General features: G+C 47.4%; 3 protein-coding genes across 7 annotated transcripts; 1 reads left to right on the top strand and 2 right to left on the bottom strand.

Annotated features, from left to right (window-relative positions):
- Positions 1–175: 175 nt before the first annotated feature.
- LOC133493065 (delta-type opioid receptor-like) lies at positions 176–12,575 on the bottom strand. The gene is made up of 4 exons (XM_061806011.1): positions 12,475–12,575; positions 5,507–5,737; positions 2,660–3,012; positions 176–2,485 (listed from the first exon to the last, which is right to left on the bottom strand). Exons 2-4 carry the CDS (start codon positions 5,704–5,706, stop codon positions 1,956–1,958), a joined length of 1,083 nt encoding a protein of 360 aa, XP_061661995.1. The 5' UTR covers positions 5,707–5,737; positions 12,475–12,575; the 3' UTR covers positions 176–1,955.
- Positions 11,319–16,282, top strand: LOC133493068 (regulator of G-protein signaling 20). Of its 2 annotated transcripts, XM_061806017.1 has the most exons (5): positions 11,323–12,809; positions 13,286–13,452; positions 14,240–14,323; positions 14,388–14,622; positions 15,225–16,282. In XM_061806017.1, exons 2-5 carry the CDS (start codon positions 13,310–13,312, stop codon positions 15,435–15,437), a joined length of 675 nt encoding a protein of 224 aa, XP_061662001.1. In that variant the 5' UTR covers positions 11,323–12,809; positions 13,286–13,309; the 3' UTR covers positions 15,438–16,282. The 2 variants fall into 2 exon arrangements, with proteins under 2 accessions (XP_061662002.1, XP_061662001.1); XM_061806018.1 differs by lacking the exon at positions 13,286–13,452 and having other exon boundaries at positions 11,319–12,809.
- On the bottom strand, positions 16,269–20,938 carry lypla1 (lysophospholipase 1). 4 transcript variants are annotated; one of them, XM_061806016.1, is made up of 10 exons: positions 20,745–20,853; positions 20,616–20,647; positions 19,899–19,938; positions 18,912–18,977; positions 18,789–18,836; positions 18,643–18,713; positions 18,500–18,573; positions 18,317–18,418; positions 17,061–17,237; positions 16,269–16,833 (listed from the first exon to the last, which is right to left on the bottom strand). In XM_061806016.1, exons 5-10 carry the CDS (start codon positions 18,827–18,829, stop codon positions 16,774–16,776), a joined length of 525 nt encoding a protein of 174 aa, XP_061662000.1. In that variant the 5' UTR covers positions 18,830–18,836; positions 18,912–18,977; positions 19,899–19,938; positions 20,616–20,647; positions 20,745–20,853; the 3' UTR covers positions 16,269–16,773. The 4 variants fall into 4 exon arrangements, with proteins under 4 accessions (XP_061662000.1, XP_061661997.1, XP_061661998.1 ...); XM_061806013.1 differs by lacking the exon at positions 19,899–19,938 and having other exon boundaries at positions 20,745–20,938; XM_061806014.1 differs by having other exon boundaries at positions 18,912–19,938.
- Positions 20,939–21,264: the final 326 nt, after the last annotated feature.

Raw genomic sequence — 21,264 nt, 5'->3', positions numbered from 1 at the left:
GGTAGGAAAATATCGCTAATCAATTAAGAGTGCCCAAAAATACACTTGTCAATTAATATACAGCTGTGGCAATGATAAACGCAAATACCGCCAGACCCTAAATTCAACAAAACATTAATAAAGCTAATGTTGCTAATGCTAAACTGCGCTAAAACTGTTTACCTTTTGTGTTTCAGCGACGTCCAAGTGGTTCTTTCATCCCTGGAACTGGTCGACACAAAAGTTTCCAAAAAATGGACAGACAAGACAAAAGGGTGACCTGGTCGTTTAATTTTACACTCGATTAGTGGGCAAATCACGTCCTATTTAAAATGTATTTAATACGTGGTTTATGGACAAAGCCAAGCCGCAGATGAGCAATCAAGAACGACGATGGGAAGATAACAGAGAAGACCGCATCCCCAAATAATCTTTCTTGGAGTTTTATCGCTTTCAAGTTATTTATGTTACCAGGAAGCGTAAAAATAGCTGCAAAACGGGGACATTTGCTTATATAATAACGTTATTTTGCACTACACCATTTTCAAACAGCACCGTCTACCGAGCATACGGGCCCGCTAATGTACTACTACGGTCGGCATGCTACAAGGACAGAGTACAGTACTGTATATTTAAACAAAATACCGTGGCGTTACAGTGATTATGTACAAAATGTGAACGGTTTGTAATGTCCGCGCATCTCAATGGGATTATAACGTCGCCGCCACACGGCACACGTGACAGGATTATTCGCAGTGAAGTCATCAACCTCCGTTCTTCATTTTTCCAATCCGCAATAAAACCTCTGTCAGAGTCCGAAACCCGCTCCTGTTTTTAAATGTCAACAGTTCTCTGGTTTTCACGCAAATCACGCTAACTCTTCTTTACGTCGTTGTGTTTGACGGCTGGAACCGTTAGGCTAAAGGCACACGTGAGTCAAAATACGTACAGTAAACCAGTCGTTCTCAAACTGGGGGTCCCCGCGCAAAAATATGATATTTTTGGAACGAGTAGAGGCGTCTTTTCCAGAATAAAAGGCATAACATGACAAGAACGGTAAGAGTGTGGACCCCAGCGGAATTTCAATTTCAGTCTTGTAGCCCTCGACGAATAGAATCGCCCAAAGCTTTCAGTCATTAAAAGACCGAACCCAGGAAAACTGTTCAGTGTTGGTATCGCCTCCGAACAGGGTTGATATTGGATGTAAGTGGGGTCCAAAATTTCTGGATTCTTCTTTTCCACCATAGAAAAGGAGGACAGTTCCGGGTCTGCACTTTTCATCTGAGTTCTGCAGCGTCACGGCCTGCGGTACCAGCTTCCCGCCCCGGGGCGCTTTCTCTTGCATCAGCTTAGCAAAAGAGGAAGAAGTCCTTGAAACGGTTCTTGAAATTCTCGTTCAGGAAGGCGTAAAGGACAGGGTTGAGGTGCAGTAGCCCAGAGCCATGGAGAGGGAGCAGGTGGCCAAGAGTCTTTGCGGTTCTTGAGATTCTGCAAATTCAAGTCAGTCACCAAAACATTGAGTATCTTTTCTTTTCACGTGTGTGTCCTGGCTTCAATCAGTGAGCCAAATCTTAAGTCCCAAATCAAGTCCCCGCTAACTCAAATCACTTCCCCAGATCTTCTAAATCACTTCCCCAGATCTTCTAAGTCCACAGTCTTTCTGGTGAATCTGGTGATTTGGTTCACTGACCAGGGGTAGCAGAAATAACGGAAACATCGAGGAGTTCCATCATCTAGTCCCCTGCCTCAAGTTAATGCGGCAACTCTGATGAGGATTTAAGTCACTGCATCGAATCCTCTGAGTCCGGAGTCTTGGTGGTGAGTCCGCCAACTCGAGTCAGTGAACCAAATCATGCGAGTGCCTTCTCACTCCAGGTCACCAGCACAGTCTACATTGTGGTAGTGACGTGGGTGAGGCCCAAGTCTCGGGAGTCTTCTTTTCCACCGTGAGAAACTGACGACAGTTCCACCGCTAGTCATGTGGGCTTACTGTTTTCATCCGGGTTTCGCAGCGGCATGGCAGCCTCTTGCACGGCCTCCAGGGCGGCCTTCTTACTCTTGCCTTTCTCCCGCCTCAGCCTAGCTGAAACGCAGAAATCCTTGAAACAGCGCTTGAAGTTCTCGTCCAGGAAGGCGTAGAGGATGGGGTTGAGGCTACTGTTAGTGTAGCCTAGAGCCACACAGAAGAAGTATGCGGCCATGATGGCTGTGGTCTCGGGCACGCTGGTCAGCACCTTGACCAGGATGAAGATGTGGATGGGGGTCCAGCACACCACGAAGACAGCCACCACCACCAGCACCAGTCGGGTGATGCGGCGCAGGTTTCTGTCCTTCACCCGCGAGCCAGACAGCATCCGGACGCTCTTGAGACGGAGGAGCATCAGGGAGTAGCACACAGTGATGATCAGAACCGGGACCACAAAGGCGAACACGAACACACACATCTTCATCAGGGTGTCCCAGTATACGTATGGCTCAGGGAACTGTAAGGCGCACTCAGTGATGCCTGCAAGGGACCACAAATAGACTAGAATTAGCCGTGCATCCAACTGAACTAGGACAATCCCGGGGGAGGAACTGGATCAATCAATTCTGGATCTACCAGTATCCCACCCAACAGCCGTCCACTTGTGCTTTTGCAGCAACATTAGCTTAAACTTTGAATTGCGTTGCGGCTCACCGAGGTTTGTCTGCGTTCCGCCCAGGACAAAAGCGGGAATGCCGGCAGCCGAAGACAGGATCCAGATGCACACGTTGATCGCCTTGGCCTTGACGGGCGTCCGGAAGTCGAGCGCCTTGACCGGGTGGCACACGGCCACGTAGCGGTCCACGCTCATCATGGTGAGCGTGAAGATACTGGTGAACATGTTGTAGTAGTCGATGGCGATGAAGACCTTGCAGACCACCTGGCCGAAGGGCCACGTGTTGAGTAGGTAGTCGGTGCTCTGGAAGGGCATGGTGGTGGTGACCAGCGCGTCGCCCAGGGCCAGATTAAAAATGTAAATATTGGTGGCCGTCTTCATCTTGGTGTACCTGTGACGACACGGAGAGTTCCACAGAACTGATAAGATCTGCACGACCTCCCGGCTGGCTGACTGTTCCGCGCCATCAATTAAACAACGGCTCGCTTAATGCGATTTGTCCGGACTGGCGCTTCATTGTTATGCATCGTACGCCCTTTGAGGCCGGTTTCTCCACTTCATCAGTTGAGGGACGCGTAATCGGTCTAAGTAATTACTTTTCCTCATTTTGCCGGCGAGGGGTTCGCCTTTGGCGTGTACGAAAAGCCGAGAACAAAACAGTCCTCCAAATTACCTTAACTTTTTCACGACTACCTGAGGGCAAGCTATATCATTTGCTTTTATAGTATGGCCGCTATATTTAAATTATTGATCCGCGATGGATCGCCTGTCCCCGGCCTTCGCGCGCTTAATTAGCGCGACCAAATAAAGCGGCTAAATCATCAATAAAACTATTCACCCGGTCGCATTTGTCCCGTCTTACCGCTTTTCTGGATTTATACAATTAGTACCTGTACCTTTTTAATACCAATTTTATCTTATTTAAGGGTTCGGCTTGATTTGAGCCTTTTTACGATAGCGACTTGAGTCACTCGATTCAGTGTCGTCGGACTTACGCGAGTGAAGTCAAGTCTACCAAATCATCTGAGTCTGCGGTTTTTCCAAGTCAGTGATTTCAACTCATGCGAGTCCCCACTAACTGAAGTCACTGAAACAAAATCATCCGAGTTCAAAGTTTCTGGTGAGTCTGCGAAAGTGAGTCAGTGTACCAAATCGTTTGAGTCGCCGTAATTTGTGGGTGAAGCTGCTGAATTGAGTTAGTGGACCAAAAAAAGTGGGAGCTCACAAAGTTTCCGATAGGGGGTGGGGAGGGGGGGTGACTCAAATCACCAGAACCAGAACGTCCAGGTTCCTGCTACCTCGAATCACACCAATCCCAACTCTACTGAGTCCACGGTGTTGAAGTGATTCTGCTTAGTTGAGTCAGAGACCCAAACTCGAGTCAGTGGATCAACTCGCCTGAATTGGCTCTGTTTTCTGAACTCTTCATTTCAGCAAGTGAACTAAATCATCTGAATCCCGGGTATTTCCGGCGAGCCAGTGAACCAAATCATTCTGTACTCTAAGTGAGTACCGAGTCCGCTCACTTGATCAATTGCATCTTTTGTTTTTGCGGTGGATCTGCAAACTCGAGTCAGTCCACCGAATGATCCGAGTGGGCTAGTTTGACCCAGTCATCCGAGTCGAGCGGCGATTCCGCGAGTTCGCTAACTGGTCTAGTGTACTTCAGCCGGGAGACTCAGCCCGATCCAGTTTAACGGCTATTCAGTTGTTCTTGTCTATAGTCCGACGTAATTGCTTCAGTCGAATGTGGTCGAGTAAAAGACTCGTTAGGCGGTGGACGCGCTCAGCAATCACCCACAGGCGCAATCGGGGCTGTGCGTTACATTTTTCTAATCCGAACCGTCAGGTAATCAATGTTTAATACAAAGGCATCGATTGGAAGACGGCCAAGTCTCCCCCTCAAAGTTTGGCGACGCAACACTTTGGATTTGATTCCGCTCGCTACCTGCTCCTCGACCCCCCCCCCCCACCACCACCTCCGCGTATCGTAAATCAAGAGCCAAAGTGGCCCCCCCACCCCCGGAGCTATAATTAATATCATGTTGACCAGACTGCGAGGAGGTCGGGATTTATCGAGGGGTTTGTTATTGCGTTTAGCGGGGGGAGGGCGCCGGGGGAGGGAGGGGGGGGGTGGCGGTATATTCGTGGGATTCATAAAACGGGCTCCCGTCACGTATGGGCGGCGAAATCGATCGCGGCGCGCCAGCCGTCGGATGCCGAATTAGCGACGACGTGGACGTTCTTTGGTCGCCGCTCGTACGCGGTTCTGCTTGACGCTCTGTCCGAGTGACTTGAACAGATTGGGCAAAAAAAGAAAAGAAAGAAAGAAAAATGTAATTTAATGTACTCCGCTGATTGAAATGATCTCACATTGAAAATAAAATCAATTGTAATGAAATATATGTTTGTTTTCACTCATATGTAAAATGAATTTTACTGACAATCCCTCAAGCAAAATTATAAAATAGTTATGTTTGTGTTTAAAAAAAAATTCTCTCTCTGTCTCTCTCTCTCTCTCTCTCTCTCTCTCTCTCGCTCTCTCTCTCTCTCTCTCTCTCTCTTCTCTCTCTCTCTCTCTCTCTCTCCTCTCTCTCTCTCTCTCTATATATATATATATATATGTATATAAAACACCTCACGTGGAAATTAATGGTAACACTATAAATGTAGTTTTAATAAAAAAAAAAATCCACATATTTTTTTTACACTACAGTCCCCCCAAAGGCAGTTCATAAAAATATAATGCATGTATTTATTACTTCCAATGTTTTTTTTTTTTAATAAATATAATTATATTTAAATATAAAATATCACATTCTATATAATTAAACCAATATATACATATGAGTTCCGATTGATTGTAGAATTTCCTCGTGGCTCACCTGACGATGACGTACATGACCAGGCAGTTCCCCAGCAGCCCCACCACGAAGACGAGCGAGTAGACGGCGGTGATGGCGGGGATGACGGGCGACAAGCCCTCCTGGTCCCAGCCGTCCTCCCCCCCGTCGGCGAGGGTCGCGTTGCGCCTCCACCACGAAGCGTTGCCGGCGGCCATCTCTGCCGGACCGGCGCTTTCCATATTAGGGATGATGGGGGGAGGGCAACTTTCCCTGAAGCGGTGCAAAGAAAATTAAATTAAAAACAAAAACAAAAAAACCCCGCACGAGCGTCGACTTGCTCTTTGCAGCAAACTTTGAAGTCAGGAGGGGAGGAATCGTGCTCGCGCGCGCACGCAGCAACCCGGCGCGCGGCCGTGGCGGCGGCAGACGGCGACGCGCGTCGCTTGGTCACATCATTAGGCACGCCTGCGAACCGGCGGGGTCTCCAGAGACTTCGCTATGAGCGCGCTTTTGTTTTTTTTTCACAAAAATTAGTCATTACTCGCCGCAGGCATGTCACATAGATTATATTTTCGCATAGTCTATTCGAAATCATGTTCTGTTTTTTTTTTTTTTATAACAAAGGAATTGATTTTGCAAAAATCCCGATTCGTCGATGAATCGAAACGTGCACGGCGGATTAATCGGCGAAAATCGTCGTTAGTCGCATCCCCAGTTAGGATGAAGCGCTATTTCGGAAGACTTAAAGTTGTGGAATATACATATCATAATTTCTCGAGTATAATGCGTCCTGAAGTATAATGCACACCCCCCCAAAAATCAGGAAAACCCTTCTACCTATGTACAATACGCACCACCAATTTGCTGCTACCCGTATGCTCAAAATATCGGGAATCATCCGTCCATCCATTTTCTTAGCCGCTTATCCTCACGAGGGTCGCGGGGAGTGCCGGAGCCTATCGCAGCTGTCACCGGGCGGGGGGAGTGGGAGGGGGGCACACCCTGGACTGTTCGCCAGCCAATCGCAGGGTGACTTAGTATATATATTTTCAAAATTAGCATTTTAATTGCTTATAAGTTTGGACCTGGAAGCCGGAGTAAAAAAAAAAACTCAATTGAGCGATAATAAAAATATCTGCTTTTGCGTTGAACTCAGCACATTACGAAAAAGCTTTTTGTGCGTTTTGTTATTAATGTCTTCCATTCCAGATCGAGTTCGCCCCCAAGAAGCGCCATTTAGCGTCGCTTCCGGCTCAGGGGACGCGGCAAACGGCGACGCGGCTCCGCACCTCGCAGGCGGCCATTAAAGCGGCGTCGGCGTGGCCGTTAAAAGCCCGAAAGCCGCGGAAGAAGTGGAAAGGCCGCCGCCGCTCCCCCCTCCGCCACCACCCCAACCCCGTCTCGTCACCGCAGGCTGTCGGGAGGCAAAACTATTGGAAACGAGCGCTAATGTACTCTAATGTCTCCGTCTTGTCTGCCGTGAAGGAAAAAACAGGAAAATGGATTTTTGAATTGCTCAATTTGTCCAAAGAACAATAGCTGATATTTTCTCCGAGTTTCATTTGAGCGCATTTATCAGAACCGGCGGGGTGGGGGAGTGGGGGTTTAGTCACCTTCGCCACTTCTTTTCGGACTCGCGATTCCCGTGGCTAAAACTGAACGACTCCACTTGAGCTCTCACTCGAAAATAAAGTTCGGCTGTGTTCTGGTGATCTTTTCCCTGATCTCGGTCCGCAGAGACCTTCAAACGTGTTCGACGGGGTCTCGGTCCCAAAAGAAGTTCCGAGGGAACAAATAAAACAACGGAACCCGGTAAAGATTTGTGCCTCCAAAAGTGACGAAAAGACGAGAGGGAAAGCGGTCATGGAGGCCGACGGCAACTTCGAAGGACCTGCAGGAATTTCTGGCAAGTACAAGCTGCGTAGCACATTTGACTGGTGGAATCTGATTGGGGTTCGGGTTTCAGATAGGATCTGGGTCGGGATCGGGGTTGAGGGTGGAGGATAAAGTGACCCTCGCCACTTTTAGAACTCGCGATTCCCGTGGCTAAAACTGAACGACTCCACTTGAGCTGTGTTCTGGTGATCTTTTTCCTGATCTCGGTCCGCAGAGACCTTGGAAGGTGTTCGAGGGGGCCTTGGTCCCAAATGAAGGTCTGAACGAATAAATAATCAACAGAACCCAGTAAAGACAGTCATCGTCAAGAAAACGGTGACTTGAGCAAAAACTGGACGTCCCTGTAAAAGTGACGAAAAGACGAGAGAGAAAGCGGTCATGGAGGCCGACGGAAAAACCGAAGGAGCTGTAGGAACCTCTGGCAAGTAAGAGTTGCGTAGCACGTTTGACTGGTGGAATCTGATTGGGGTTTGGGTTTCAGGTAGGATCTGGGTCGGGATCAGGGTTGAGGGTGGAGGAGCAGGGGGATAAATTGACCCTCGCCACTTCTTTTAGGACTTGCGATTCCCGTGGCTAAAACTGAACGACTCCACTTGAGCTCTCACTCGAAAATAAAGTTCAGCTGTGTTCTGGTGATCTTTGTCCTGATCTCGGTCCGCAGAGACCTTCAAACGTGTTCGAAGGGGTCTCGGTCCCAAAAGAAGGTCCGGACGAATAAATAATCAACGGAACCCGTCAAGAAAATGGTGACGTGACCAAAAACTGGAAGTCCCTCCTAAAGTGAGGAAAAGAACAAATATCGCCGTCTGGTGAAATCTGATCGGGGTTTGGGTTTCGGGTAGGATCTGGGTCGGGATCAGGGTTGAAGGTGGAGGAGGGTCACGTTGGGGTAAGGATCAGGAGGGTGAACGTCGCCATTCAGATTCAGTTTGATGTTCATTAAATCCGAGAGCGAGGCTTCATACTCGATAGGGTTCAAGTTGGGGTTAGGGTTTTACACCGGGGGTGTGTGTGAAACGGCGGGGTTAAGACACGAGACAAATGTTTGAAAAGTCAGGTCGCAGAAATTGAACGCAGATGAAAACCACGTCGGGGCTGACGATTTGCGGCGCGTTCCGACTGGGCCGAGTCATCCGTCGCCCGGGGTGACGTTTCACCCCACGAGCGCCGTAATGGATTTTTCTCCGAGGGAACCTTAATGTTTGCGTGATGTACGCCCGGGTTATAACTCCTGCAGAGTTGAACCACCCTGAGCGACACAAACTACACAAAAAAATGTCATCGTAATCGGTATGCGGGAAAGCGAGCCAGAAAAAAAAGACAACGCCGGAGACGCCAAAAACAAAACGTCACACTGATGTGGACCTCGCCGCGGTGGTCTTAAAACCATATTAGATCAACAATCCAAATGTCGGGGATTATTCAGATTACGCGCAGATCTCGGACCGTCGCCATGGATACCAGCCGGGCCGCGCCACCTGCGGCGGTCAGGTCCATAAATATTGAGACGGCGGGACGGTTCTCATCGTTTCGGCCGTGGACGCCGCCGCCGCGATGGCTTTGAAATCAAAGCGGGCAGGATGTGATTTTACTGCCAGAACCAGAGAGTATTTGGCTCCAAATACGCGGTTTGGGATCTCGACAGGCCGGGGACTGGGAATCGAACGCCGCGTCCGGAACCTTCTCTTGTTCATTTCGGCGCCAAACCGGAAATGTTCAGGACCGAGTCTGGGGATTAGTTTTGGGTTCAGAGTTGGTCTTCAGGATAGGGTTAGGGTACAATTGGGGTTCTGGGTTAGGGTCCGTGTTAAGGGTAGGATTGGGTTTTAGGGTTTTGGTACGCTACACATCGGGAAATAACATTTCCGGATCAGAATCGTCTTTCCTTGGCTAGTAGGTCAGAAACACAAGGAATTTGCTCAGAACAGCGTACCTAATGTATTGTCTTCCCTTCTTCTTCTTCTTCTTCTTCTGCGGCGTCAGTTGCTAAACCGGTAAAATGGCGCATCGGCGCCACCAGCTGATGTTGCCCTTCCGCTGCAAGGAAACTAACACGTGAGAAAGGTGCGAGGAAGTCCTTAACGTGGGGCGGGGTGGGGGCACATAGAGGTTTTCTTCAAATTTAAAAGCAAAGTATCAGCGGGAGACATTTATTTAATTAAGTACATTATCTGCGTGAAAAAAAAAAAAAAAAAAAAAGCAATTAAAGTTCATACACGCTCGCCCGTCCCGGCGTTGACAATTTACGACCGAGCGGGAAATCGGCGCGGGCTAAAGTGCCGATGCGGCACTTTAAGACGGGCAGCGGCGGGGATTCGGAGGAGAGAAAATGGAGTGGGGGGGGGACATAGCAGTATTTCACCTTTACTGGGTTCTGTGTGAAAGGCAAATGTGACTTTTGGGGCAGTTTTGCTGGATCTCTTTTTTATGTATTTTCTGTATGAAAGACAAAGTCTATTTTTCTGGATCTCTGTGCAAAAGAGGCTATAACTGCGGTTTTACCCCGCTTTAGCTGTGTTCTGCGTGAAATATAAACGCGGCCACTTCAGCAGTTTGGGCTCCAACGCGGCTATTTCTCCGCCTCGCCGCGCAGGAAAGCAAAGCGACGCCTCGGCTCCAGTCGGTCCCGTGCGAAAGGCGGACGCGTGCAACACGTCGGATCTCCTTTACCGAGTTCCGTACGAAAGCGGCATCCTGCCTCGGCTGGGTTCTGCGTGGAAAAAGGACGCCGGCTATTTTTGCCGGACCTCCGCGCTAAATTCCACTTGAAAGATGAATCGGGCCGACGTAGAACAATGAAAGCTTCGAAAGCACAAGTCGTTTTTTTTTTTTTTCAAGGGAGGGGGGCGTGGGGGGGGTCTCCTTTTGTTGTTACTTCAAAGAGCAATGCACAAGGGATGCTCCTTTACTCCCTCCTGACATCCATGCGCAGATTTTACTTATTATTATGCGGCTGCAAAACACGCGCAGATCATAACGACCAAGGATGACTAGGAACCTTTCGGGGGGGGTTGGGTTTGGGTGGGGGGGACGACATATTTGAAGTGTTTCCACAAGCCCAGTCGACCGCAGATAGCAAGAAAATATTAAAAGCTGGAGACCCTCATTTTTCCTCCGTGTACTTTTTTTTTTTTGCGCGGGCGCGCGTTTGTGAATAATTCAACGAGAAGAGAATCTTTTTTGTGTTGCAGGTTATGATTATGCCATAAACCCCATCAGGACACACACACCGATCTCCTTCGTAAGCACTCGAAGGGATTTTAATTCACCGTGTGAAATGGACTTGGAAATAATAATCATATCTAGAAGTCATGTGTGCTCGCGATTCTGATAAAATATGACAAAAGAGCTCCGTTAACGAAAGAAATAAAACTAAAAAAGGACCAAACTACTCAGTAAATTGTCAGATCACATTGCTAAAATCTTTCATACAGCTTCTCAGATTTTTTTTTTTTTTTTTTTTGGGGGGGGGTCATTTCGGGGTCCTGTAAATCAACAACATCACGCTACATTTTTAGAAATTGTAATCATTTCTGACCATTTGGGAAGAGTCCACCCCCCCCCCCACAACAACTCTGATGTCGGACCGCTCCTGAATGCGACGGCGGGCGAGATGGGCTCGGGTTTTTCCCCTCCGCACTTTCGTTTGGACAAAGTTCTTCGGCGTTCGTCTCCAGTAATGAGCTCCATGTCACACTTCTTCTTCTTCTTCTTCTTCTCCTCCTCCAATTATTTCGGAACACGTCTCGGGTCGCCCGTCTTCGCCGTTATCCCGAACGAGATCTCTAATTAGCCGCAGTGTTCGTCTGGCTTTTCGCGCCCGACCCGACGGGCCGATTTTTGGTGCGCGAGGGAGAGCTCCGACCCCCCCCGCAAGGATCCCGGTGAAATTATGAATCATCTCCAGACGAGATGGAGGTCGCCAAGGGAAATAACGTAACCCACATAGCGCCAGGGTTCGGGTTTTGGGCCTTGGTCAGGGTTTCAAACTAATTGTAAAGGTTTCAAATTGGGGCTTCAAGCCGAGGTCAAGGGTCGTTGGGTTTTTTTTTTTTGACAGCAAACGCGACAACATTTTTCTCGAGCGGCTCCTCATCCGCCGGCGCACGTTGCGCGTGGGCGAGCGTGCGATCGCGCCTCGGAGCCGAAGCCGCGTCCTCGCCCACGCTCAAGATGGCGGCGCCCCCCCCCCCCCACGGGCCTTCCGCTGTTGCGGCGCCGGCGGGGGTTGTCGCAACGCGCGGCGTGTTTTACCCGGAAGATCCGAAGGCCGCCACCTCGTGACCCGATGTTTTACGTACGCAACGGAGGCAGCGGCGTCATCTTTTTCTTATTTACATTTTTTTTTCATTTTCAACGCGCTAAAAAGTCGTCGCAGCTTACAAACCGCCGCGCGCCAGCGGCAAGAAAAATCTAAGTGATAAAGGCGGCAGCCGCGGTCTTTACTCGCTTCAGTTTTTCGTCATTTTTTTATTCATCTCGAGGGGGGGGGGGGGGGGTGTAAAAGCCAGAGGGCGTGTGCGCCTCGAAAAATAAATCTGCCGTCGGACTGATGGCGCGTGTCCCCGGGGTAGCAAATATTACAGAATTATTATCGCGGGCAGTCGTTATTTAGCTCGGGGATCAAGTCCTGAGGGCGAGTGGGGAAAAAAAAAAAAAAAAAACAAAACTGCAAATAATAACATAAAATCCGTAAATATGATCCCGAAATATCCATAAAAACAAACGGCTGGCTTGTTGGATTTATTTGGAAACAAATGCACCTTGCTTTGAAACCCATAAAAATACCGACTACTACTGCTGCGAGTAGCATCAACCCACAAGTGATCAGGAAAAGAGGCCACGAGCTGGCGCCGAACAACTACTTTTGCACCAAAACGCGACATTAAACCGCAGCACAAAAATAGTAAATGACGCTCTACGAGTTCCAAAATCTACGAAGCCTAACTGATAATTAGCTATTACAGACCGGCTAGCTTGACTAGCTAACAAGCTAGCAGTAACAAACTTTGCAGATATTGAGCAGTGCCAGTTTATCTTGAAATTTTTTTTTTTTACATTCCCTACGTAAAAACAAAGCTAAGGCGCTCCAAATAATCACTTTATTCTACCTGTGGACTGGAGCTGACGCCAAAAAGCGTGTTTCGGGCGCGAAGCTCTACTTCCCTCTGGTGGACTCCCGATGTATTGCACTCAGATGGCAACTGAAGCTGAAACAAAATAAAAAACAAAAGCCCGTCGTTAAATGTAAATTTACCATGAATAAAAGGGTGTATGCAAATCAGCGCGGTAATTTATCAACTAAACAGAATTCTATTGAAGGATTAATAGAGTCTTAAAGAGACAGTAGCACCTTTCTCCCGTGTGCGCATGCGTCAAACGTCCCCCTCTCCTCCTCATCCCGTTGCAAAAACAGCACCTGCATTCTGGCATTCATGGTGACACAGTGAGTACATACCAAGTTGGTGGGGGGGGGGGTGCATTTGCTATTTTATACATTTGTGCAATAGGGGGGGGGGGTTTGCATTTTTTTTAGGGTGTATCGGGCGCTTGGTTGTGTGTATTTGAATGTGCAATGGTGCGGATGCAGCATCCGAAGCTGGTTGACTCGCGTTGGCGTGCGACGAGAAGGCGGTGGGGGGGGGGGGGGGGTCCGTTTTTCCGCTTTTTAAACGCGAACGTCTCGCTTTCATCCGAGAAAAGTGCATGTTGATGAGGGGCGGGGGAGGGGGGGGGGGGCAGATGGATGCTGCCTTGTCGCCAGGCTGAGTGAGGAGGAGGAAGCTGCTCATCACACATTCAGGAAAAGAGAGAGAGAGAGAGAAAAAGAAAGTGTGTGTGGGGAGGGGTGGAGGATGGGGGGGTGCAGATGTGGCTAATCTGGCACGGACGCCCCCCCCCCCCCCCTGCCCTCCCTGGCAGTTCGCGGGCTCGGAGAGGCCGGAGATGCGCAAGAGGCAGCAGATGCAGGTGCACCAAGAAGCCGCCGCCAGCGTCCTCCACGCCCGCCACGGGATGGGCGACGGCTCCGGCAACGCCCCCGGCAACGCCTGCTGCTTCTGCTGGTGCTGCTGCTGCAGCTGCTCCTGGTAATAAACATTTTAATTGGGTCGTTTGGGTGTAAAAAAGGGCACAAAATACGGCATATTATTTGGCTAACTTTCATTTTCACGCTAGCCGTCCGCCACAACAGTCTACCGTAATAAAACGGTAAAAATAAAATAAAACGTCGCCGCGCAGTTAAAACACGCCCCGCCGCTCACCCTTTGAAGACTGTTACGGACATAATAGGAGAATTACGCCGCGTAAACGCGTGTTATTATTCCCCCCTGGCTAATTTACGCTAGCACAGCCTCGGAGAAACGAACGCACGCGAGCGCTAGTTCGCGACTCGCTCGGACGTGTTTTGGAAGCCCGCTTTTGCGCCCTCGAGAGTTTGGTGCCCCGCGAGGTGCTAGCTTAATTGTTAGCAATTCCCCGAGCGGGACGCCGCACGGCTGCTACCTCGGCCAATTAAGAGTTGCGTGGCGCGCCGTCGCGCGCTACCTCCGCTTTAATAACATCGTGCTATTCGCGCAGCGTTCCCACTGGAACAGGAGCGACTTGTTACCTTCTATGAATACCTCGCCAAGCTTTGAAATCGGAATCATCTTGGTCAGACACTGGTCCCGGGTGGATGACGGCCGTAAGTGCTTTCTGACTCCAGGGGGGGCCCTTCGGAATCGCGGCTCAACACGCCGAAGTTCGTAAATGGCGGAATCTCATGAGTAAAGAATCTCAACAACAAAGCTTAATCTGCATATTTCCTGTGCTACTGGTCTCATCGCAATTGTTTCTACACCCTTGAATCTAGTTTGGGGCTTTACCTTCTTGCAGTTTAACTGTTAGAGGCGAGGACGAGACGATCCAGAGGTCCACTTGCGACCGCAGGACCGACGGCGCCAGTAACGGCGAAGAAAGGTAAGAAGAACCCACTTGGGAACCACGCGGAACGCACCAGCGGGCTAACCTTCTCATCCGGAAGCCCCAAGCCCACGCTGGAGGACGCTCGTTCCTGGACCGCGTCGTTCGAGAAGGTGATGAAGAGCGCGGCGGGGCGCGGCTGCTTTCGCCAGTTCCTGCGCACAGAGTTCAGCGAGGAGAACATGATGTTCTGGCTGGCCTGCGAGGAGCTCAAGAAGGAGACCAACAAGACGGTGGTGGAGGAGAAAGTACGGCAAATATACGAGGACTTCATCTCCATCCTTTCCCCGAAGGAGGTAAACAAACCCTGCGCGCCGCAAAGACTACTTGTGAAAACTTTACAGACCAACGGCGCTACAGACCACCACGTAACAGACAGTGATCGCGACGGAAACAGGCGAGACGGGAATGATGGTGATGTCACGGAATACAACGTCTCAGAATTCAATGTACGGACGACAGAGTTACGGAGACCGTAGCTACAGACGATGACATTACAGACAAATAACTTTACGGTGTTACGGACTACGGCGTCCTGGTTGCTGAAACTACAGACAACGACGACTGCTAAAGACCGTAACGCTACGAACTGTGACATTACGGACTGCGATCTTACAGACCCTAACGCTACAGATGACGACCGTTGGAACAGTGGGAATGTCGGGTGTGACGTTTCAGACCTTGGCCCCACGAACTACAGCTTTATTCCGTACAGAAAGCCACCGCCGCGGAAACTGAAGCTACTGGTGTTACTGGTGATGATACGGACTGTGACACTACGGACTACTAGATACGATGACATCACGTTACGATGTTATGGCTACTGAATCTACAAATGAGGTCCCAGACCTTTGAGAACATCCCCGACGATGACCTCGGGTTTTCGTTTTCCTCGCAGGTCAGCCTGGATTCTCGCGTCCGCGACGTGATCAACCGCAACATGCTGGAGCCCACCTCGCACACCTTCGACGACGCCCAGCAGCAGATCTACACGCTGATGCAGAGAGACTCGTACCCGCGCTACATCAACTCCGCCGCCTACACCGATCTGCTCAAGAGCCTGGAGGAGCCGGCCCCCCCGCCGCCGCCACCCCCGCCTCCCAAGCCGTAGAAGACTCGCACTTATTTCACTTAAGAATCCGCACGCGTCCCGAGCAGACGGGGGTCCCGGTTGCACGTCTTGGCGTCCACCGTTAGCCCGCAAAATGTCTATTTTTCTACGCTCCCTCGCACTTGACGTTGGCACTTTTCTACCCGGTTCCCAGGCGAGGGGTCGGCGCGTCCGCTTGCGTTTCGAGGTTCTTTCGTCGGCCTTAAAAACAGGAACTTTTCATCGGGACGCCAATTTCGAAGACGGAAAGTGCCTTTGGGATAAGATCTTCTCCGCGGGCCACATTTTCCACTCGATCGGATCCGGTGCCACATTTGACTTTGGTGCTTTTCAGCTCTTCTCCAGCTTTCCCACCTGGAAATCATAATCCAGATAGTTATATATAAAATTCTTGTACCCCCCCCAGTGGTCACAAAAATAACTTCAATCCGAGACAATCATAAAATTATAGTCAATATAAACCGATGAATATCAGAAATTGCTTTTGGAATATGTGGGAAAATGTTTAAACATTTTTAAAGCCTACCGTGAAGCCCTAGTTGGGTTTTTGGTATCGAAATCACACTTTCAGTTCTTGGGTCAATCTAGACCGCGGTATTTATCCAAAACGGTCCGAGACGCACACTATAATCAATAAAAGAAAATACCAACAAACAATTTGATGAACTCAGAGTTAACTCAAGTTACTCAGCACATTTCGATCAATTCTTTTTTAATATTTATTCAATATTGACTTGTTCTTCATTAAAAATTAGTGAAGTGTTGAACCGTACAATGGGTCAATTTGACCCAAGGTGTGTGTGTGTGTCAGAAATGAACAAAATCTCAATAAACAATTTCATGAATGCCTTTACTCATGATTACAATCGATAGTTCGAGACTTAAAACGGCTGTTCCGCTGAAAATGGGGTCATTTCGACCTACAACATAACAGGAGGGTTCAAAATAAGACAATTTTTCTTCTTGAAATGACACGAGACAAGCGCAATTACACTAATAAATGGATAATTGGCTACAAAGTCATTTTTAGCAATATGTGAATTACTATGAAAAAAAGTAATAATCATTTATTGTGCATTTTACGTACAGCCCTAGTTACTCCGGAACAGGAAATGGCTTCTTAGCATCACAAGCGACAGAACGTCACGCTACCGTAACGTCGCTCCGTGACGGGATGGGACGGGACGGGCTTCACCCGGAAGGAGCGTAAAGTGCAGCGGGCCCGCGCAGCTGTTAATAATATATATATTTAAAGAAAAAAGGGGGAGGGGTTGCAGCGGTGGAGGCGTGTTTGTTTTCGTCAAGTGTCCTCAGAGTCAAAGTAGGCGAGGGGGGTTCATTCGTCGCTGATGGCGGGCAGCTGCTTCTCAATGAAGCGCTTGATGTCCACCATCTCCTGCACAGACAGGAAAAGTAGCTAGTTATTGTATCCAAAGTATACTTTTCTTTCGGGGGGGGTAATGGTACCGGTTATATGAATATTCATGGTTCTATTTAAAACTCATTCACTGCCAGCTTCCTCTTTAACATGGATATTTGACGTCTAAATCCGTCAATGGCACGGAATGGTTTTTTTTTTTTTTTTTTCTCCCGTCTTTTTGTTGCACGGCTGGTCTCACGGACCTCCGGACAGGCGCTGTGCAGCAGGCCCGGGTAAGCCTTGAAGGTGACGTTGGCGGGGTCCAGGAGGCCGCGCAGCTTTTCCGCCGTGCGGCTCCCGAAGGAGAAGGGCACCAGGGGGTCGGCGTCGCCGTGGCACTGCAGCACGGGCACGTCCTTGTTGGCGCCGCCCGCCGACGCCTGCGAGAGATGCGTCAGCGTTAGGCAGCGTCACTGGAATGGCAGAACATGCTTTTTCTGTGGCAAAAAGGGATATTATCAATACAAGAAATGATATGAAGTTAGGTAATGACCAAATTCTCATGCAATAATCAATCTTTGACTAATAAAAATAATCATTGTATTTTTTTTTTAAACCCCTTTCATGGGACCAAAGGATGCTAAACTAACAAGGTCAACAAAAGACAGTTACCGCAATTTCCGGCCTACAGAGCGCACCCGATTATAAGGCTCACCCAGTACATTTGTAAAGGAAATACCATTTGGTACATACATAAGCCGCACCCGTGTATAAGGCGCAAGTGCCCACATTGAAACACGAGATATTTACAAAGAAAGACGGTACACGGAAAGAGTTTTCAAAGTTTTAATACCTTAGCTTAACTTAACATAGCAACAACACGGTAGGACGAACGGGTCGGTTAAAAAATTCACTAAAAACAGCCACGGCAGCTACACAGTAGCAACACGGCAGCACAGCACTAACAGAGCCGGTTGAAAAAAAAAACCAAAAACATACCTAAAACACTGAGACGCGGCACTAACACAGCAGCAACACGCTAGGGCGATGCTAACGCAAGTGTGGCGCTAACAGGGCGGGAAAAAAAATATATAATAAATAAATACATACCGTAAAAATCACTGACACGCTGCAGTAACACAGCAGCAACATGTTAGCGCGGTGCTAACACTAGCATGGCCCCAAAGCAATCGCGGCGCTAACAGGGCCGGTTTAAAAACAAAAACATACGGGTAAAAATCTCTAACACACAGCAGGGCAGCAACATGCTAGCACAGCGCTAACAGGTGCGGTTAAAAAAACAAAACAAATCATACCGGTAAAAGTCACTTCCTCGGCGCATATATTCCAGGACCTTTTCAGCTCGAGTGGCTTCTTGGGGCCGTTAAAAATGCACAAAATAACCCCATCACCGCATAAGCCGCAGGGTTGAAAACGTGTGGAAAAAAGTCGCGGCTTACAGGCCGGAAATGACGGTCCACAAACATGCTCGTTTTTACTCCCTGTGCAAAGTCGGTACCTGAGGGAAGGCGTCGCGCAGCGGGAGCCAACAGCTGAGGGCGACCACCCCGGCCAGCCTCTGCTGGGACGTCAGCGCCGTGTACAGCGACAAAGCGCCGCCCTGCCGGAAGGAGATCGCGCCAGACGCGTCAGACGACCCCCCCCGGATGAAAATGCAGCGAGCGCGAAAGCCGAAACTCACCTGCGAGAATCCACCCAGGATGATCCGATGCGAGGGAATTCCGTTCTTCACTTCCTGCTCTATCATGGCTTTCACTGCGGAGCGAACAAAACGTCCCGTGACTCGCCGTGTACGACACAACCGTAACATGCGCACGCACGCACCGCCGTCCGACGCTCTCTTGATGCCCGCCTCGTCTTCTTCCGCTTCCGGACTCAAGCCGTAAATGTCGAACCTGGACCCAAACGCGGGGGGAACGTAGACGCCGACGTGTCCTTTTGTGTACGCATTCGTGTGCAGGCGCACTTACCAGGAAGGCATGGACAGTCGCATATTTAAGGTGACGGGCATGACGGGGCTGTAAAATTCATAATGCGTTAAATATGATAGAAAACAGATCGAGATATGTGCAAATTTATGCACGGGCACGTACGCGTGTGGACAAATGTACTTGACGTGAGGTATCCGGATCCCGCCGAACGCTTCTGCCCAGCCGTGCCTGTTGAAAGGCGAGCCGTCGTGATGTATTCATAACCGTATCACAATAATAACAATATACAGTGCGCTTTATGTACAACACACTGATACAGCATACATACAATTAAGAAAATAGAGGTGAAAATTATTGCAATACATCGGTTTTCGAGCTATATGAAAGCAAAAAAAAAAAGAAAAAAAATATTACTGTATTGTATAGTATATAAAATTAATACACAACATGTATATACCTGAAAATATCTTATAGTAATGAATAAAAATATATATTTAGATAAAAAATACACGACACTACAATAATACTACTTTATATGTATGCATGAAAAAATGCAATATATAAGTATATATATATGGATAGTTAAATAAAAATATAATATCGGGAATAAATTTATATACATACTTATGTAAATTTAAAAAAATGCAATTGTAAAGTATTCAGGAACATATTGCACTACACTCATCTTTTTAGTTGTATAAATTATCATAAAGTCAAATTAAAATATAAAATACAGTACGCCACACTTGTTAATACATCAATATATATGGATAATTAAATAAAAATATATCGGGAATACATTCCAATATATAGTAAAATGCATTACTCACCACACTCACTTTTTCAGTTGTATAAAATATCCTACAAAGTCTATTTAAAATATAAAATACAGTAGGCGGCATTTTTTAATACAGAAATGTATATATGGATAATTAAATAAAAATATAATATCGGGAATACATTTCTTTATATAGTAAAATGCATTACTCACTAGACTCACTTTTTCAGTTGTATAAAATATCATACAAAGTCAAATTAAAATATAAAATACAGTACGACACACTGTTCAATACATAAATATATACATGGATAATTCAATAAAAATATATCGGGAATACATTCCAATATATAGTAAAATGCATTACTCACCACACTCACTTTTTCAGTTGTATAAAATATCCTACAAAGTCTATTTAAAATATAAAATACAGTAGGCGGCATTTTTTAATACATAAATGTATATATGGAAAATTAAATAAAAATATAATAGAGAATAAATTCATATCCATACTAATGTAAATAAAAACTGCAATTGTAAAGTATTCAGGAATATAGAGTAAAACGCATCACTCACTTTTTCAGTTGTATAAAATATACAAAATCAATTTAAAATATAAAATACTGTACGCCACACTTTAACACATAAAATATATATATGGATAATTAAAAATATCCATACTAATGTAAATAAAAAAATGCATTTGTAAGTATTCAGGAATATATAGCAAAATAATTACTCACTACACTCACTTTTTCGGTTGTACAAAATATCATACAAAGTAGTTATTTATATAATTTAAAATACAAACTACGGTGGCCCACACTTTTTAAAGATGCATATATGGATATAAATAATACGTTGCAATATTTAATAGTACACATTTTCAGATATTACCTAAAAATATGTACACCAAAAACAACATTTAAAATATAATACACGGTGTACTTGTTTCTTGTAGACTGCACATCCAACAAATACATCAAATATATCAAAAGAACAAACATTTTTTTGCACATTACTTTGAAGAACAAATACATAAATATGTAGTGTGCATACATTATAAAACGTCAAATAAAGTGACCTACCCTGTGTCACCGAGGCCGTGCAGAAAAATAACCTGCAAAAAAAAAAAAAAAAGGTTGAAAATATCGGTTAACTGCATGCTAATCCATATTTTAACGCAATATTTAAAGCGGAGATTAACGACGACTCACCGCCGCGGTGGCTTTGCGGGCAGCAGGCACGATGGCAGGTAGAGGCGCCGACATGTTATTACCGCACATGCAACGACAACAACAGCTGAACGAGTCGCGACGACCGAGGGGGAGGGGGGGGGGAATGCCAAAAGTGTTTGGAGGACGAAAGGGGAAAAAAACGGAATGGAAGTTGAGGTTTATGCGTGGGACGGGGGGAGGGATTGGGGGTCGTCGCCTTTGGGGAAGTTTTGTTTGACACCACTCTGCAGCCGGGAAGGCGGCACAGGAAGTCCCGCCTTATCCGATTTATGATTGGCGCCCGTTCAGGGATGACCGAGAAAACCAAGCCGCCGATTGGTCGCCTGAAACGCCACTCACTTTGAACGTGTTGCACGCCAAGGCAAAGTGAGATGATGCAACGTATTTGAGAACAGTTTTTTTTTTTTAGGAATCCAACGTAATGACATACATTCCTAGAGCTTTGACGTGTTTTTTCAATGCAAGAAATGTTTTTTTTTAGTTGAATTTAATGAATGAG

Source organism: Syngnathoides biaculeatus, chromosome 19 (assembly GCF_019802595.1).
Source record: "Syngnathoides biaculeatus isolate LvHL_M chromosome 19, ASM1980259v1, whole genome shotgun sequence".
Lineage (NCBI taxonomy): Eukaryota > Metazoa > Chordata > Actinopteri > Syngnathiformes > Syngnathidae > Syngnathoides > Syngnathoides biaculeatus.
The sequence above is the reverse complement of the archived record's forward strand: the minus strand, read 5'-3'. Positions and strand labels throughout refer to the sequence as shown.